General features: G+C 36.4%; 1 protein-coding gene and 2 non-coding genes across 4 annotated transcripts in view; all 3 read left to right on the forward strand.

Annotated features, from left to right (window-relative positions):
- eif4g1a (eukaryotic translation initiation factor 4 gamma, 1a) overlaps positions 1-13,122 on the forward strand; it is a 36,501-nt gene extending 23,379 nt beyond the window's left edge. For both annotated transcript variants that reach the window (XM_056474516.1, XM_056474525.1), the window contains 17 exons: positions 87-482; positions 2,776-2,922; positions 3,017-3,253; positions 3,447-3,551; positions 3,647-3,916; positions 4,642-4,750; positions 5,386-5,497; positions 5,618-5,874; positions 5,973-6,094; positions 6,300-6,472; positions 7,831-7,956; positions 8,064-8,145; positions 8,232-8,330; positions 9,312-9,446; positions 9,578-9,659; positions 9,764-9,904; positions 11,639-13,122. In XM_056474516.1, the coding sequence (XP_056330491.1) occupies positions 87-482; positions 2,776-2,922; positions 3,017-3,253; positions 3,447-3,551; positions 3,647-3,916; positions 4,642-4,750; positions 5,386-5,497; positions 5,618-5,874; positions 5,973-6,094; positions 6,300-6,472; positions 7,831-7,956; positions 8,064-8,145; positions 8,232-8,330; positions 9,312-9,446; positions 9,578-9,659; positions 9,764-9,904; positions 11,639-11,820 (2,775 nt within the window). In that variant the 3' untranslated portion in view covers positions 11,821-13,122. The remainder of the gene's footprint in view (positions 1-86; positions 483-2,775; positions 2,923-3,016; positions 3,254-3,446; positions 3,552-3,646; positions 3,917-4,641; positions 4,751-5,385; positions 5,498-5,617; positions 5,875-5,972; positions 6,095-6,299; positions 6,473-7,830; positions 7,957-8,063; positions 8,146-8,231; positions 8,331-9,311; positions 9,447-9,577; positions 9,660-9,763; positions 9,905-11,638) is intronic.
- Positions 529-589, forward strand: LOC130215121 (small nucleolar RNA SNORD66). Its single transcript, XR_008835663.1, has one exon. It is a non-coding gene; the product is annotated as a small nucleolar RNA SNORD66 (small nucleolar RNA).
- Positions 6,135-6,210, forward strand: LOC130215114 (small nucleolar RNA SNORD66). Its single transcript, XR_008835662.1, has one exon. It is a non-coding gene; the product is annotated as a small nucleolar RNA SNORD66 (small nucleolar RNA).
- Positions 13,123-19,805: the final 6,683 nt, after the last annotated feature.

A 19,805-nucleotide genomic window follows, 5' to 3' on the forward strand; every position in this document is an offset into this window, starting at 1 on the left:
TACTTCAGTCTTAGGATTTCAATAGTTAAAATAATTAATCTGCGTTAAGGGCAGTCATTTATATTTAAAAGTTGCATTTCTTTCAGTCTACACGGCGCCCTCAGCCGGGTCGAGGCAAAGACCAGATCAGTCGCAACCCCAAGATCATCACCAGCGTTTCTCTCAAAGACAACATTGAGCTCAACCAGGCTGAGAACGCTTGGACACCCTCGGTCAAGAAGCAAGTACGAAGTCGTGGAGAAGAGGAGGAGAAGGAGGATGATGCGGAAGCTGCTAAAACACAGGAGCTGTTTCGCCGTGTGCGCAGTGTCCTGAACAAGCTCACACCACAGATGTTCCAGCAGCTGATGAAACAGGTGACCGAGCTCGCCATAGACACCGAAGAGAGGCTTAAGGGTGTCATTGACCTCATCTTCGAGAAAGCCATCTCTGAACCCAACTTCTCTGTAGCTTATGCCAACATGTGCCGCTGCCTTATGGGGGTAGGTAACTTTTTTCTTTTTTTTGCATGTTTGCTTGTGTCTGTTGCCCTGTTGATGACCTGTTTTGTGCCACTAATGTATTGTGATGGTATTGAGGATCTAAAGAGCTTTCTTTGGTTGTCATTAATGGACTTGTTTCATAAATAGTGGTGAATGTAGACTTGTATGTAAAGATGTAAGGATGTAAAGACTTAATAGGATAATGCACTCAATCAAATAGAAAGCCATAATGTTCTTTTTTTAAAATTATATTAATAATTTCTGGGAGTGTTTTGGTTTCTCTAAATCACTAAAGGCTGCATTTACACTGCACTGTTCAAGTGACTCAATTCCGAATTTTTTAATTAATTATTATTTTTTTTTCCCCCATGTGGCACAGATCGGATATGGCCCATGTACGTGTAAGCAGGAACAAATCACATTTCCGATTTACTCAGATCAGATTCAGGCCTTGTTCATATGTGGAAACTTATCCGATATGAATCAGATCTATGTTCTAGTGTCTGCAGTGTAAGCAGGTAGATCAGATTTTCACCTGTCAATGCGAGTCGCGCGTCATTAAAACCCATGGCGAATGACTTCAAACCTGACACTTTCTTTTCAGAACAGACTTCAGCAGAGTGGCAAACCTTAAATCTCATACACGAGGACTAAACAGCTTCTATATTGTCAAATAGCACAGGCATTTAAGCATGTTAACGAGAGCGAAAGAGCCACATAACCAATATAAATTAATATAAAACTAGTGCATACATCACGTGCATAAATTTTGCCATGCACATTACATTAAGATGTCTAAAGGTTAAAAAAGCCTATATATCAAAAGAAGACGGACAAATGAGAACCTTTCTGTCATAAACTATAGTAAAACTGCTAGTCAAAAACTGCGAACAGATTACACACAGGAATTGAGAAAAAGAGCGCTCTTTATTTATCAGCTGTTAGTCAGCGCCCGCTTTTGTTTTTTTTTTTCTTGTCATTGCATCTTTGCCGTGTGCTGTGCAGACGATCGGATACGAGTCACTTTTAAAAGATGACGTTAGCAGGTCATCAAAAAAATCTGATACAGTCACAAAATCGGATTTGACCATCAAGATCTGCAGTGTAAATGCAGCCAAAATGTACACTTCCAAGAAGTTTTTAAAAGAAACAAATGGATCAAGCGGTCTTTTGGGAGTAGATTTATTTCAGTGCACTCACACAAAGCTCATCAAATTTCATCAATTAAAGTTTAACTGTACTTCAGGAATTAGGAGTAAACCTCACTGGTTCACATTTGAGCTGGAGTAATGGATCACGGTTGCAGCAACTCGCGGTTTGGAACACGTGTGACCTGCAGATTAATAAATTTTTTTTTACTGGTAGATTAATCTTAAATTTGTAACCATCTCCGAGAGATCGTCTCTCACATCTGTCAGATCACATGTATGAAAGTATTTAGTCTTTCCTGTAAAATGTAATGATGACGGAAGTTGTGGTTGGGATGTGGTGGTTTGGTTTTTCATTGAAGGTGAAATCAGGATCTGAACAACCACGCAACAAATTATAAAATGATGGTGATTTGCATATGTTTATTAATCCTTCCAATTGCTGCATTCAAATCTGAAAACGCAAAAAATTAAGAGATTTGTCTTTGTCTTTTGAGTTTTATAAAGTTACAAACAGTCAAATAACAGAAGTACTAGGGGATAACAGTTTATAGTTTAGATAAAACCCACTGATGTTTAAGGTAAAGTTTAAAATCACTGTCATGCATTTAACTTGGCACTTAAATGAAAGTTGTAGGCAACAATTACATTATTTAAACAAGAGGTGGTGACAACCAGCCATGAAAAATATGCCACTGAATAATTCTTTAAAAATGACACATCTAGCAATGAAACAAAGTTTTGCGTGAAAAACTGAAATATTTATTGAAAATGACACTAAAAATAGCATTATCAGCAACAGTAGTAGTGATGGTGAATTTTTCACAGTACTGAATATTTTACTATTTATATTTATTCATCTGTCTATTTTTTTTTTTTCATTTTCTTTCAATAAAAGCACATACTCCAAGTTCTGTTTGTTAACCAAAAGTGTCTTGCAGTACTATTTTTGTAATAAATGGAAAGCAAATTACATTTGTTTCTTCCCCTTTTTGGCTGTTCCGAAAAGTAGTCCAATCAGTGACTAAGCCATAGTGTGATCCGAACCAAGATTTGTGATCTGTTACATCACTATTAAATACAATTACTGTTTTAAAAAATGTGACCTTGCTTGTTAATAATAGTTGAAAAATTTTTTGTTTCAGCTTAAAGTCCCCACTTCAGACAAACCGGGAGTCACTGTGAATTTCCGCAAACTGCTACTGAATCGCTGTCAGAAGGAGTTCGAAAAGGACAAGGATGATGATGAGATCTTTGAGCAGAAACAGAAGGAGCTGGATGCTGCCACTGAGGTGAAGCCTTGCCACATTTTCATTCTGTAGTGAATGAAATGGGTTTGCTGAAATGAATTCAACAATGTTTTAAAATGTATTTTTTTACCCATAGGAAGAGGAGCGTCAGCGTCTGAATGATGAGCTTCAAGATGCCAAGGATAAAGCACGCAAACGGTCGCTGGGAAACATCAAGTTCATCGGCGAGCTGTTCAAGCTGAAAATGCTGACAGAGCCCATTATGCACGACTGCATTGTCAAACTCTTGAAGAACCACGATGAGGACAGCTTAGAGTGCCTTTGCCGGCTGCTGTCCACCATAGGCAAAGACTTAGACTTTGAGAAGGCCAAGGTACAGCTCAATTTTAACTCCTAAACTTTCACAATATACGAGCTTCATTCGGTTATAATCCAGTTTCCCTTTTGCTCTGTGTATAACATTTCTGACCATCATTTAGCTTAGCGCCTTCTGTTTTTGATTTGTTTGCTTTGCCTCTGTTTTTGCTTTGTTGCAATCAGATTTAACATTGGCTTCTTGATTGCAGCCTCGAATGGATCAGTACTTCCACCAGATGGAGAAGATCATTAAAGAGAGAAAGACATCATCTAGAATCCGTTTCATGCTTCAGGATGTTTTGGACTTGCGAAAGGTAACAATCTGCTTAGTTTAATTTAGTCTCGTGTGCAGTATGTCATTCTTTACACTTTAACTTTTAACTGTATTCAAATGTTCTCGGTGTCACAGAACAACTGGGTGCCTAGGAGAGGAGAACAGGGTCCTAAGACCATTGACCAGATTCATAAAGAAGCAGAGTTGGAGGAACACAGAGAGCAAATCAAAGTCCAGCAGCAGCTGCTGTCTAAGAAAGACTCTAGTCAGGGTCGAGGGGGCCGTGGTGGGCCACACTCTTCTGGGGGCCGCGGGAGCCAGAACCAGGATGAGGGATGGAACATAGTGCCTATTACCACTAAGAGCAGACCGATTGACACCAGTCGCCTCAGCAAAATTACTAAGGTAAACATTAGCGGCTTACTGTAATATCTGATATTTCTTAAGTCTGATTTATACTTCTGCATCAAGTGATTAGTAGAATCCACCGTTTATACCTTGCATGTAGCCGATGTCATTGTGGACAATTATACTTCTGCCTTCTGTCTGTACTGCTCTGGGAATGACCCTTTCAAAACACTAGTAGGCAGTCGGGATTCCATATTCCACTGTGTCAAGTGTCTTTGCCAGTGTTTTGGGTTTTATGCTGGAAATGTGTGCGACGCTATGGTAGGAGCAGCTCAAAGAAAGAGGCAGGAACCACCGAACGTTCAACAGCTGTAACTCTTTATAGGGCACTCTTTGAAATACTTCGGGAAAAACATGATGAGTGTTACTGGAGATTATTACAAGACTTTTGGCATTATGAATTAATGAACATTATATTGAAATCAATGTCAATACAGTTACCCTACATTGTTCTTCGCCATAAAGTAAACCCAAAACAAAAATATCTGTCATCTCCATGAGAGTTGACGATTGTTAAACTGCTCTCACATGACTCACTGCAACATGAAGTTGCATTTCTTATATTTTGTGCTGCTCCTGAGGGTATACGACATGGGTATGCGAAATGAGATGCCGCACCTACTGTGTGTACTTGATGCAGAAGTATATATTGGTCTTTAGAGATTTGGTTTTCAGTTATAATTAGATGCCCCCTATTCACACTTGCGCTGTCTTGTCTGCAGCCTGGTGATTTCAACAACCAGTTGCTGGCCCCAGGAGGCAAGGGCTCATGGGGTAGCTGGGGTAAAGGGAGCAGTGGAGGCACAGGAGCCAAGTCCACTGGAGAACAAGGTAAGCTTTCGCCCAAGGTTTATTTAACTTAGACCTGCACAACTGAGAGAAGCTCAGATCTTTATTCATGCTAGAATTATTATTATTATTTTTTTTGCTGCTCTCCAAAACTGTGTACATCACTTTAGATTAAAAGAAAGCTAAATTACTGCTATGTTAGAAATGACCTCACATAACCCTCTCACTCAACTTGATTTTAAATGTGGTCAATTGGCATTATTTGCATTTTATGAAATAAAGTATACTATTAAATAAGTTTAAAAATATTTTTCCACTAATAAAATAATAATAAAATTTGTATGCAAAATCAAATATGTATTTAAAAAAATTCTAACGTAATTTTGTGACCATGTCCACCTAGTATCAATGAGTTAGTAGAATATACTGTGGCTGAGGAGCATTAATCTCTGCTAGAAACCAGAATTATTTAAATTGCTGTTTTGACCTATCTACCACACAAACACAGAGTTGTAGAAATGACCTTAAGCAACCTTGACTGCAGTCTAGCAGCCACCCACCCACAATGCTATAGTAAAAGTTTCCCCATGGGCAATCATTACTTTCATGTAAACATCTAGTTTTCAGTGAATCTTATAGTAAATACAAGTCTAATGCTGTGCTCTTATCTGATGCAGACCAGGGACGACCTGCCACGAGCACACTCAACCGATTCTCTGCACTGCAGCAGTCTGGACCACCTTCATCATCCTCATCCTCACTTGACTCTGATCGTAGGGTGCCTCAAAGGTATATCATGTCTTTTTTTTTTTTTTTTTTTTTTTGTGTTTAACGTAAATGAGCACTCCCAAATCAACGATGCATCGTAATAATTTGAATGTAATCTAATCATGGTCGTCCTCTGTGCAGAAACAGCTCTAGCAGGGACCGTAGTGATAGAGATCGTGGCGACCGAGATCGCTTTGACCGATTTGATCGACGAGATGACCGGGATAGAGGCCTAGACAGACCACTTCAGGCCATCACCAAACGCAGCTTCAGCCGAGAAAGCGAAGAGCGCAGAGGAGGTGATAACCGCGGGCCACCAGATTCTGTACGCCGTGTGTCCAGCATGACTGACAACCGTGACAGAGGAAGTCGAGGCCGTGATAGAAGTAAAGAAACTGGTGAGACTCGACCGCATGTTGAAATCTGCTATAGCAGCACAGATCTTTGAACTGAAGATTCACTAATTGATCACCTCACTATTGCTTCACTTTTTCAGTGAAGCCTATGGCGGCTCCTGCTCCGCCACCTGCTCCAGTCAAACCAGCCATGAGCGAAGAAGACCTAGACAAGAAGTCCAAATCTATCATTGAAGAGTATCTCCACATCAATGACTTGAAGGTTTGTATGTCCACTTGTTTCGCTCTGCTGTGAAAGTCAGCTCCACTGATGACCTTCATTAAGAGCCACGTGTCTGGGCCACTGATCTACACTGATGGGATTGAGGAACTGAGGAGCCGTTAAATACAAATATCCAGTTTTGCTCCCTTTCTAAATTCTGTGCAGATTTCTTCCACTAACCCTGTTCTCATTGCTGTGTTTGCAGGAGGCCGTGCAGTGTGTGCAGGAGTTAAACAGTGTTTCTCTGCTGTTTGTGTTTGTACGGAACGGTGTGGAGGCCACGCTGGAGCGCAGCACCATCGCTAGAGAGCACATTGGCCTGCTGTTTCAGAAGCTTGTTAGCGCTAAAATACTGCTTCCTGAGCAGTACTACAAGGGGTGAGTTCATACCCGATTATTGCTTATTATTCTGAGTAGGACTGCCCAATATTGTAGGAAAACTGTTATTGAAATTATTTTTTGTTTGTTTTTATGAATCGCGATATGGAATTGATTTCATCATATAGAAAAGCTCTATTTTGAAAGAATTTAACATTTTAGATTTTAGTGATTAGGATGATTTTGTAGGGTAGTACATAAAATATTATAAATTACAAGCATAGGTAAATACAACAAAGTGAAGATACAAATATAATAAAATAATAAACCAGTGTTTTCTGGAAAGTCTAACTGTGCGTTCACGTCGAAAGCGGTGAGAGCATCCAAGGTATTATTTTCTTGTGTATGAATGCTTTAAATTAGTTTCAAATGTTTATGGTCACAAAATGGATGCAAATGATGAACTTGCACTCTATTATAGTTAACTTTGTATTGACTCCACAAACCGCATGTCTTCATAACTGTGGAGCCTGGTTAATTACAATTCTAACTTGAAATATGACTTTTGCAGGTGCTCAGCTTGCATATTTTGTGATGAGTATATTGTGCAGCCCTAATTCTCTGAAATAATATATGACTAGGATGCGCATAAGGAACACCAGTTCCACTGATGAGCTTTGTTTTGTGTCTGGACCACTGACCTATACTGAGTTTTTCATGCATGTTTATTTTTATTTTTTGCAAACATGATTTGTTGTTGATCCTGTTACGATCTTTGAATTGGAAGTTGCACTCGTTTTGTGGGTTACAACTGGGGCAGATATAAACATCTTAATTTTACATTATTGGCGAATTTGTGTTTTTGTTTGGAAATTATGGGAATTGTTCTCAAGTTCTTTTGCCGTTATTTATTTAAAAAAAATTTTTTTTACAGTTTTGACATGCATTTTGTTTTTATTTATATATTTGTTTTTTGTTTTTTAAACAAGAAAAGTATATGGAATTATTTTAACAGCATAATGTGACAACTTTACTCTTTTTCTAGAGTTATGTACAATTAAATGCAGATGGAGATTGATAAGGGAATAATACACAGGTGCTCCATTAAAAATAGCTGTTAAAGGTACAGCAATGACCGATTTCTAAAGAGAATTTGCTGCAGTTTCTTACATTAAATCTTTAATATGCATTTTACATAAATGATCCAGCATTTGTTTGAGGTTTTGAACAATGTTTGAGGTTGAACTAGACTTAACTGATTTTTGTTTTCATGTAAACATCATTTTAGTATTTATATTCAATTTTTTGTCTCAGCATAACTCAAGCCAACAAGAAATGTTAATGATTTTAACAAAATTGAAATCTTTTGCATGTGGCTCTATATTCATGTTCGGATGTTGAATTTCCCTCCCTCCCAGACTGCAGGAGATTCTGGAGATTGCAGATGACATGGCCATTGACATTCCCCACATTTGGCTTTATTTGGCTGAAATCATCACCCCCATGCTGCAGGACGGTGGCATCCCCATGGGCCAGCTCTTCAGGTTAGAAACTCTCTGAATCTGGAGTTTTACAAAGACTAAACCATCAGGGCAAGTTAACTGAACACACCTAAACCCCGTTTGACCTTTTCAAATGTTTTGGTTGACAGGGAAGTGTCCAAACCTCTTCTGCCTATGGGCAAAGCTGCCATCCTGCTTGTTGACGTTCTTAACCTTCTCTGCAAAGGACTGGTGCGAATCACACTATGGCAAAGGCTGAGTTACTCACGATCACTGCGGTTTAGGAATTATATGCATGTCTTTTTATTATATTCCAGAGTCACAAAAAAGCTGGAGCCATGTGGCTGGAGGCTGGACTCAGCTGGAAAGACTTTCTGCCTGAAGATGAGGATGTCAATAAGTTTGTTACTGAACAGGTGCTTAAAGCTGAACATTGTCAAAATAATATAGTAGTAAATTATATAACTTGATTGAATGATTTGATATATCACTTGCACAGACTACGTTTTATTTACTGGATAAATCAGCATTTTTGAATTTTGATCAAATTATTCAGTGACCAAATACATTTTTAATGGTTGCTAGTCACTATTTGTGCAACAATGTAATGCTACAACCTTTTTTTAAAGTTTTAAATGGTGATTTCAATTGTTAAATTGAGTACTTCTGTGACAATTTGAATATTTCTAACAAAGAAACAAGAGTTTTTTCTGAAACGACTGAAGCTGTTTCATAATACACAATAACTGTTCTCTCTGGTCATTGGCAGATTTAAATGTACTACTGTCATCATCAGAAGTATAATGCTAATTGTTCATCGAGAGAAATTGTTCAATCATTTAGGATTACAATGATGTAGGCATTTATATTGAGATTGCAATCAAAAATGAAAATGTGTTGAAAAAGTGGTTGCAAACCTTAGTTTCTTTCTTTGTTTGAAAACAAAAGATAATTTGAAAACCTGTAACCATTGACTTCCATAGTAGGAAAAACAAATATTATGGAAGTCAATAGTTACTGGTTTTCAGGGTTTTTTCATTGAAATATTTAATAGGAAAAAACAAGATTTGAAACCAGTGAAGGGTGGCAGAATTTTAATTTTGTGGTGAACTATGCCTTTAATTTTGTCTTCAAAATAATAGTATTGAACATTTAATATGCTTAAACCTGTTCATTTTTAATGTTTTGCTAACATGTCTCCCCAATAATCATCTGTTAATCATTTGTACTTGCTAGAAATATATTAAAAATTGATTAATTACAATTAATTATACTTTGCAAAAACATTTTTGTGCATACGTATGCACATTGAGTATATATGTTCAAGCATAATACAAACACGGCAATGTATAAATATCTTCCTCAGCCTGAAGGTCATAAAGATGATGTATTTTCAGAAAATGGAGTTCACACTGGGCGAGGAGTCTGAGAAGCCCAGCAAGAAAGAGCTGACTGCTGAGGAGCTGAGTAAACATTTGGACAGGTTGTTACAAGAAAAAGCCAACAACCAAAGGATCTATGACTGGGTAGAGGTGAGCGCTTGTGCTTTGGCTGAAATTCAAGGCTCTTCAATCAGACATTAAGGCATCGCAGTAATCTGCATTATGGGTATAGTAGTATACGCATAGGACTTGCACTGACTGCCGTTTTTCTCCTTTTAAAGGCCAATCTGGATGAACAGAAGATGGGCTCCAGTCAGTTTGTGCGGGCACTGATGATGTCAGTGTGCCAGTCTGCCATTATATGTGAGTGAATCCATTACATGCTGTGGACTTTAGTTTGACTTCAGACCTGATCTTTCTCTGGCCTGTGCTTGATGTTAATTGTGCGCATTAATGAACCATTATAGGTGAGAACCCTTACCGTGTGGATGTGGAGCAGATTAACCAGAGGGCAAAGCTACTGCAGAAGTACCTTTCTGATGAACAGAAGGAGCTGCAGGCACTCTACGCTCTCCAGGCTCTCATGGTGCAGATGGAGCAGCCGGCCAGTGAGTGGCGCTTTTGTTTTTATAGTCTTCCTTTGAAATCACATGAACAGATGATATTGCACTAGACTGGTTTTGGAATAACGGTCATATTTTTTTTTATTTTGGATTTTAACCAGTTGTTAATTTACAAGATTTAAAATGGTGAAATTAAAGGAAGTTTAGAGCTTTGTTTTTAATGTACATTAGAATGTTGCTCAGTTTATTTTTTTTCTACCAAGCGTTTCTATCGTGATTTAAGGAAGACATTGATGACATTTAAGAGACATAGGCTTTTTAAGGAGCACAATGCAGCACTAGGCCCTACTATATATTTTTTAGTAATTTAAAATAATGAAATTTAATACGATCACTTATTTTGTTATAAATATAGGTTTAGAATATGTTTCATGTTTTTTTAATTGATATTTGTTTTAAATTTATTTTGAATAAGGTTGTTGCACTGTAACTTTTAGTTTTTTTGTCCGTAGTTATTTGAAACTAATATTTAACTTTTAGAAATTTTAGTTTGATGCAGACTCTAAAATAAAGCATCTTGTTTTTTTGTTGAAAACCATGTATAAACGCTATATATTTTTAGATACTTTAAAAAATATAAATATATTTTAACATGTCAGCATTGTGCTCCAGCCTAATATGCTGATATTATCCTTATGAAACATTGCTGTGTAGGATTTTCAAGAAACCTCTGCATTAATTTGACATCTTTTGTAACTTCTAAATTAGAGATGTCAAAAGTACAGACTTTGGGACTGATTAGTATTATAATTTCAAAACATCTATTTCCACATAATATTTGAGCTTTTAGATTGGCTATTGTTCACATGCTCAACACTAATGACTGATTGGCTTCAGTGATCACCGCTTCAGACCCTTCAGAGTGTTTGCACGGATACACAGACGCTGGAGCATTTGAATGGCTATCCATACTCTGTTATGGATTGCCAGTGTCCAGAAGAGTTTTGCTCCAACACTAATCAAACATGCATGAATATGCTAATCAGTGTCTTCAAAATCACTAGAAAGCTATAGGCAGGGGTGTTTGATTATGGTTTGAGCTAAACTCTGCTGGGACATTGGCCCTTCAGGACCGGGTTTCTCTATCTCTGGTCTGAGCAGATATACGAGCAATCTGCTGATGAATCAGCTTATAGGGCATACTCTCACTAGGCATGGTTGCCTTGATCCGTGTCGAAGTGCACTTGTCCCCTCCCCGATGGCTCGCACTTGCGTTGCATCTTTACCTTCTGAACATGAGCGCGATTGTCATCGGTGATGCAACTGTTCCCAACCGAACTGCACTCTGGCACACCTCATCCAAGGGCCCGATTCAGAGCACTCACACTTGTCAAACGAACCGGAAAACACGCCTGGGCATGGTTCAGATAGCATAGTATTAGTGGACCCATAGATGTGGCTTTCAAACACTCCTGTTTTTGTGTATTTGTGTAATCGCTGTGTGAAGCCATGATCATTGGAGACAATCACTGTAATTTGAGGAGCACTTTAACACAATGGCCAAAGTGTTACATTTCACTCAACAGTGCTGAAATTGCTCATGGAAATGCTTGCAGAGTACAGAAGTTGGTGTTAATGACGTCCCTATTATACATGTAAAGTAAAATGATGAGCCCGTACTGAACGAAAACATTTAAACCAGTAGCATGACTGAATTTGTTTTTGTTTTAAATAACTATTGAAAGTGTAGCTGAACAGCCTCATTTCTGTGTCCCCCAGATTTACTGCGCATGTTTTTCGATGCGCTGTACGACGAGGACGTGATCAAAGAGGAAGCCTTCTACAAATGGGAATCCAGCAAAGACCCAGCGGAGCAGCAGGGCAAAGGCGTTGCTCTCAAGTCCGTCACTGCCTTCTTCACATGGTTACGGGAGGCCGAGTCCGAATCCGACAACAGCTAATCCTGAACTTTGCTCACCCAGGTAGCAGCGCAGTGAGGGAGGGTGAAAATAAAAAAAGAAAGAAAAAGAAAAAGCGCTGCCGGGAACTAAAAGGCGAGGATTTCTGACAACCAAGTTGAACTGGATCCTCACCAAGCCAATCTTATCTGTTCAGGGTGGCTCTTGACAGATATAAACTACAATCATTTCTCAGTCATTTCTTTTGCTCTCTATATCTCTTGTGGCAAATGTCCACCTAAAACAATAAATAATAATAATAATTAAAAAAAAAAGATCTTCAGGACTGCTTAAACGTGTTAACAATTCATTTTTATTTTTATGAGAGAAAAAACCTTGGGGGAAAAGTACAAACCAACGCTGCTCTTACATGTTAATATAGATTTATATGCAACGTGGGATCTAACAGGACGTCCTGTATCATGTGGAGAAGGCGTGATGGGGATCATGTCCTCTAGGTTTGTAACGTCCGATCAAACGCGGACCTCCTACAGACGTTTCTCTTTAATGTGTGCGTGCGAGAGGACTGATGTTTTTAAAGCCGCAATGATAAAGGTATACGAGCGTAGCATCTGATGAATTCTCAAAGTGACGGATGAGATTTGAGTAGCGTTTGTATTTTGCGCTTTTAATGCTTCCTGTATCCTTTAGTTACGGGGGTGAACTTGTGTCGAACTTCAGGATGACGGTCTCGGATGGACTTTGAATTTTTTGACCTTAGTGCTGCTGGATGACAAGGGTCCAACATGCTTCCTAATAAGCCATCCATGTCCCGCTTCCTACCCCACACTTTTGCGTCTTACCTCTCTGTTGAAGAACTGATGGGCGACTTCAGCCCCACTTGAGCAAGCCTGCGGTGGAATTTTAAAGAGAAATCATTAAAACTTGAAGCATATAGAAAAATCAACTTGATGAAATGACAGTAATGATCCTAAAGCCTTTTCTACTTGTAGAGTGGAAACACATTTCAGGAGCGTTCTGTACATACACACGGAGATGTCTTTTGTTTTCTTTTTTTGCTTTATTTTCAGATGATTAAAAGTTAAGAATCTGATGTAATGCCATTTATTTTTCCCCCAACAGAAATGGCAGTTTCCCTGTATTTAAGATTTGTTTTCTTCCAGATGGTAAGAGGTGCTTACAGTGATCCGTTGATTTAGTTTTATTGAAAGAAATTGTGTAAATATGTTTTTCTTTTTTTTCTTTTTTGCTCTCTTTATTATTTAAGGAATTAAATGCTTTCGCATCAAACTGGAAACATTGGAGAGATGACACATTGCAAATAAAAGATTATCAAGTTGCTAAGTAGAGTGTGTTTTGGGAATGTGGGTTTTGGATGGAGTATATTTTATTTTCTTTGGTTTTGTTGAAATGCAGCTGGTGCTTTCATGCTGCAGTCAGCCGTATTTCCAGGAGAGGGAGTGATTTTTGCTTATGTGACAGGATAATTCTCCATGCTTGATTTCCAATGTGTATATCTTTTTATCCATTTTCTTTTAAATCATTTTTATGTTTGACTGAGGAGCAGCTCACGTGTCAGGGGCTACTGTAGTGTACAAATATAAGGGTATATGCAGGAATCCTAAAGCTAATTTCATTAGCTTTTTAAGACTTTTTTTTAAAGGCCCTCAGAATAATTTAAGATCTCATCGCCACTTCAAGTTCTAATCAGTATCAATCTTTAACTTTAATAAACAGTTGTTGTTAAATCAGTGGAGCACGGCCATGCAACAGAAGTCCGATAAGCTCGGAAGAAACAGCTTGAAATAATTACGCGGTTGTTTTCAGCGACATGCTTCAGCCACTGTTTAAACCTTTAAATTTGTCTTTATCCAATCAGGAGTATGCAAACATAGCAAAACAGATGGCTAACTGGCAAAATGTACAGGTGGAGAGCGTCACATCACCTTTCCGTGTTTTGCCGCAAATTACGTGACATCACCCTGACGGAGAAGCTTGGCCGGACACGCCCCTGCCCAAACCAATCGCATGGATCGAGCACACCATTGTTAATAGGAGGAAAATAAAAATATTAATGATTTTTTTTGGAGTCAAACACTTTGGACAAGGCTTGAATAAAATTTAAGACCTTGTAAAAACGCGAATAAGACTTTAATTTCTTTTAAGGGCCTTAATTTTTTCATAATCAGCTTTTAATACTTTTTAAGACCAGGCTTGGGGTGTGCAGTTTTGACCTGGACTGTAAACATTAAACTTAATTTGATGTGTAGAGAAATTAAAGTAAGCAATTAAGTTAAAAATGTTGGAATATTTTGGTAACCCTGCTAAAATTTGTTCAACATTAAACATTTAAGTCACTAAAATAAATGGATCAACAATCAAGCCTGAAATGTGTTGTGCTCCTGGTAAATTCTGACTTAGTTTTTCAGGGTTCCCAAGCTTCTTGAAAGCACGTGTATTTCATATGGATTCAAGACCTGGGAAATACTTAAAAACAAACAAAGGTCTTTAAAAAGTGCTTGAATCTAATTTTTTAGGGTGTCATTTCAACAATTTTGCAGCAAAAAAAAAAATCTTGTAGAACTATGCTAATGCACATTTTATCAATATTTCAGAAACCACATTGAAATATTACCACTATTGGATTCAACAAATTTTATAAATTATTTTAAAATGACAATTTTAGATAATGACGCATTGAAAACATCATCATTATTCTGGTATTTTAATGTCAATATTAAGTGTAAGTGAAGTAAGGATTTCATGTCGCTACATATGCTGGCATTGTGTATTACAAAGCTGCTTGATTTAACCTCCACTTTCCTGACTTTTTCCAAAGTAGAGGTGTGAATGGAACTTAAATGAGTTCTTGAAAGTCCTTGAATCTGCTGTTCATGAGAGAGGGAACCCTGATTTTTGTTCAAATGTAAATAAAACTGGAAATATTTTTCCACAATGATGGCTCTTGTACATCATCTTGTACTTTGGGAGAAGCATGTGTCATTTCCAGTAAAAAAAAAAAAAAAAATTTAAGTCAGAATTTGCTAGCGGTATTAACTATTTCAGGCTTCACTATGTATGCGTGTGCATATATATTGAATCCTTGGCTTTTATGTTGTAATGTTTTCCAAAAATTTCCAGAGACATCAGGCCTGTAGCCAGCCTATTGAAAAGGGTGGTTCTTTTTTTTCTTGAAGTGGATCTTTATTGCAGTTTCTCTTCCAAATTTCTATTAAATTATGAGGTTCAAATATGGCATTTTAGTGACATTTTAAGCTGCATTAGCTTGTCGGATTGTGATCATAGCCACACTTTTTGATGCAACAAAAATATTTCCTACTATTCTGTCAAAGAACTTAACAACATACTATTTTACCACAAAGTGTTTATTTGGAAATGCACGTTTAAACTGAGTTATTACTGTTGTATAAATGTTATGAGACGACCTTTCAAATGAAACATTTTGAATAAAGAAATATGAAAAAATTCTTAAACAACATTATCATGCCTTTAAAAAAAAAAAAAAGCAATTAGAAATCTGATAAAACTTATTAAAAGCCAACTAAAAACATTAAAAACGGTAGCCTGTAGGTAATTAACACACTAACTAGCTCATTTCCTCAGTCTGAATTTGTAAATTCAAATAATTAAAATTAAAAATTGTTCTAAAACCTTCTTCTATTGGTTATTTTCACAATTTATGATCAAAAATGGGACAAATGAGATCATATGGGGCCAAATTCTGGACTTTGTCAGAACCACCCAAACCCCCCTGGCTACGGGCCTGAACATGTCTTGCCGACTTCATTTTTCCATCAACTAGGTTTATACTGGAAAAAACGGCGGAGTCATTCTATACAAGTGTCTTTTGAAAAGTGCTGCTTTTATATGACGATTTGAAGAATTCTGTCAGACAATGAAAGCGTTAATTGTGTTGAGACCTTGGGACCAAATTTAATTTTTCAAGATAAATATGCTTAGCGGTGCTGGCACTTATTTCATTCCAAGTCTTTTTCCTCTCAAGGTCGTGACACAGGTTTATTAGAGAAATTATTGCTGCCGTTTCAGTTTTTATTAGTTCCTGACTGTAGTGTTATCAGAGCTTTTCATTAAAGAACAGAATTGTCTCCTACTGATGAAACTAGTTTATAACCCCTAAAAACCATTTTTGTGTTCATGTATACAGTCTATACTATATTGCGGACTTTAGCTTTTTGGTATTGAAGTCTAGTGCACTCAAAAAAATAACTCATTAGATGAACTCAGTTTAATTGAGGGCAGGATTTCCATCCAATAAATTTTTTTAGCACGATTTACACAATTAAATGCAATTGAGTTGGTCCAACATGATTTAATCAAATTAAAGTTTAAATACATTTATATTTTTATTTAATTTAAACTCAGAGGTCTGATAATATCATGTACAGTTGAAGTCAGAATTATTAGCCCCCCGTTGAATTTTTTTTCTCTTTTTTAATATTTCCCAAATGATGTTTAACAGAGCAAGGACATTTTCACAGTATGTCTGATAACATTTTTTTTTTTGTTCTGGAGAAAGTCTTGTTTGTTTTATTTTGGCTAGAATAAAAGCAGTTTTTAATATTTTAAAAACCATTTTAAGGTCAAAATTATTAGCCCCTTTAAGCTATTTTTTTAAAGTCTTCAGAACAAACCATCATTATACAATAACTTGCCTAATTACCCTAACCTGCCTAGTTAACCTAATTAACCTAGTTAAGCCTTTAAATGTCACTTTAAGCTCTATAGAAGTGTCTTAAAATATCTAGTCAAATATTATTTACTGTCATCATGACAAAGATAAAATAATTCAGTTCTTAGAAATGAGTTATTAAAACTAATAATTCTGACTTCAACTGTATATCTAAGTTTCTTAGTTTTATTTGAAGTTATCCTAAATTAACTAAGAGACATTTATAAGCATTGGTGCTTCTGCATGGTGGTAATCTCAAAGCATTACATGAAAATCTTCAAACTGAAGTGAAGATTAAACTCTAACAAATCTTTCTATTAACTTTAAACACCTAACATTACTTTTATTGTCAACATCTTAATTCAATCCCATGCAAAGCATGCTGGGACCTACAAATCCCCTAACCAGGTAGTTGGACCAACACAATTCCTTCATGTTGTCCCAACACAAAACACTTGTTAACTTAATGGTTTACAAATTTAACTGGACTGAACATAAAATAAATAAATTGGCCAAAGATTTACAAAAGCTGTGTTGTTTTAAACAAGTGGTTTGCACAAGCAGCAGTAATAAAAGTGTGTACAAAAGTCACAAAAACTGATTCCACAATAACAGACGGGCATACTTGTTTCTATTAATGTTCTGTCCTCCTAACCCTGAACCAAAATCTTGCAGGAAGCAAATCTGTATTTTTACCTTTTCGAAATACTTCATTCATTATAAGATATTTTAATGTTTACCAGGGTGCAAACAATTCCCTAGTTAGCCAATGTGCGTTTAGGTTTAAGTGCCCACTGGGTTATAGAAACAAGTACACACACACTGCCTATCCAAAAAATGTCATACGTTAATTTTATTGTACTGCATTTATTATGTCTTTTTAAATATTATGGTCGAAATAAATAAAATGCTGATTTCTTCACTCATCTGAAGTAAATGTAGGCCTATGTTTGAAAACTTATTCGAGAAATGTTTGAGCGTAATTGTTCTTAAAGACAGATAGCCAACAGATACAACCTGGACTCTGAAGGTAGACAGAGATCCTAGTTATTTTAAACCCCGGCCCACCCTTGAGACCAGATTAGTTTATTACGCTTTTTCCATGTACCGCAAACACAGCTGCAGTTCTGGCGCCTGACTGCTGCTGAAATGGAGATCATTTCATTTTCTCTGAATGTGTTTTGGATAAAGAAGCAACACTGTGGCTGTAGCTTCTCGACCTTGAGATGCTGAGGTTTTAATGGCCTTACATCACAGGGGAAATTGATGCATCATTGTCTGAAACAGCAAATGCAGGCACAGTAATGAGCTACATATGAAAGTAACCGTAAATTCCGAGTGTTTATAGGTTTAAGAAGCCTAATGAGCTTACTGTTAAGCAGCAGTTTTCACAGAGTGAATGACATGTTTTACATTGTCATCAGGTGCTACTTATGGCATTATAAGAGAGCAGATGACGTCCGCAACAGAATAAAAATGTATCGAGGAAAGATTGGCGCGCTGTAAAGTATGGCAAGCGGTTTCAACATGTATTGCTTTATTATTTTTTTAATTACTTGGTTATCCAGTCGTGGTTTATATTTTATTAGCTGTTTCCTTTCAAAGATGTGAATTTTTGTGTAATGACTTGTGAAGACTTATGGAATATCAGGAAAAAACTTTAGCAGATGTAACCCCACTGGTAACCCCGAGCTGGTATCGAACCGGCCAAAGTCAAACTGAACAAAATGGCCACTTTCTGATCAACTGGCAAGTATCATTAAGAAAAATGTAATTTGCAGATAATTTAAATTATCATTAAGACAAATTTTAAAATATCTTATGAAAACATCTATTGTCTCACTATTAACTGTTGTATTGTCTATAAAGAGAGCCACGGGTTTGTTTTTAGTTCAGATATCAATTATTCATGCATTTTTGCATGTATTGTCATTTCTGTCTTATGTTCCTATTTGGGAACATTTCATTTGTTTCATCATTTATTTAGAAGTCATGCTTATTTTTTAAATACAAATGCAGATTGTTACTAGCATCTGTTTCAATTATATTTTTATTACCTGAATAGTAAGATCAATTAGACACTGTTCTATTAATTTTAATTAAAATTTATTTAACTAAATGATATATATATATATATATATATATATATATATATATATATATATATATATATATATATATATATATATATATATATATATATATATATATATATATATAGTCCAATGAAAACTATTTGCAATTATTTAACAAAATTGCATAAATGTACATTTTTATTTGCTTCATTCTACAGATTTGGACTGCTTATTTCTTTTTCTTTTCATTAAAATGATCCAGGAAGTCTTGCCAGGCCTGTTACCCTGTAAAAAAATAATGATTTCCAAGATGTTACTGTAATGAGCTTCAATAATATTTTTGAACAATTATTTTTAATGAACACATCACATGAAAAAAAATGCTAACCACAATCCTGAAGCAGGTTCCATAACTGCATAAGCACAGTTATTGTGGATTTTGATAAGCCAGCCTGTGCATTTTTGCTGAACTGTCATGTCATTCTAAACTTTCTGCTTTGAAGATCTGCTTTGATCTACTCTGCTTGATTGAGACACACTTAAGAGAGAATTATACAATTGGGCAGAAGCATTATACCAAATCACATTGTGCCACACCAGGTCTTTAACACTAGAACCACCAACAGCCTTAAAATGTGCATTAGGTGATTTTCTTCAGAAACATTTTGTTGTGCTGCAGCAAACAATAACCAAACTTAATCATGGTTAAGTCTCTTCACATTCTAGAAGTAATGTTTAATGTAAGTGATCTAAATGTATTTACAACCTCAAATCATAAAAAGTTGGGACAGTATGGAAAATGTAAATAAAAAAGAAAGTAGTGATTTCTAAATGTACTTTGACTTGTATTTCATTGCAGACAATAAAAAAGCACATTACTTAATGTGTTCCTCATGCTTTTTGTTTTATTTATTTTTCAAAATAAACATTCCAATTTCGGTTTTGCAACACATTTTTAAAAAAAAGTTGGGACAGGAGCAATTTAGGACAAGTAATCTGGTAATTAGGTTAAATAATTATGTAATTAAAAACATCCAAGAAAGGTCTAGTCCTGCCAACAAATACCCTAGAAAATAATTGAAATGTTTAAAAACAATGTTTCTCAAAGAAAGATAGGAAGACATTTGGATATTTCACCTTCAACAGTACATACCAGGGAACAAGCTTAAGCTGAACAACCGTGATCTCCCATCCCTCAGGCGCCACTGCATCAAGAATCGTCATTCATCTATAAGCAGTAT

Source organism: Danio aesculapii, chromosome 2 (genome assembly GCF_903798145.1).
Source record: "Danio aesculapii chromosome 2, fDanAes4.1, whole genome shotgun sequence".
Taxonomy (NCBI): domain Eukaryota; kingdom Metazoa; phylum Chordata; class Actinopteri; order Cypriniformes; family Danionidae; genus Danio; species Danio aesculapii.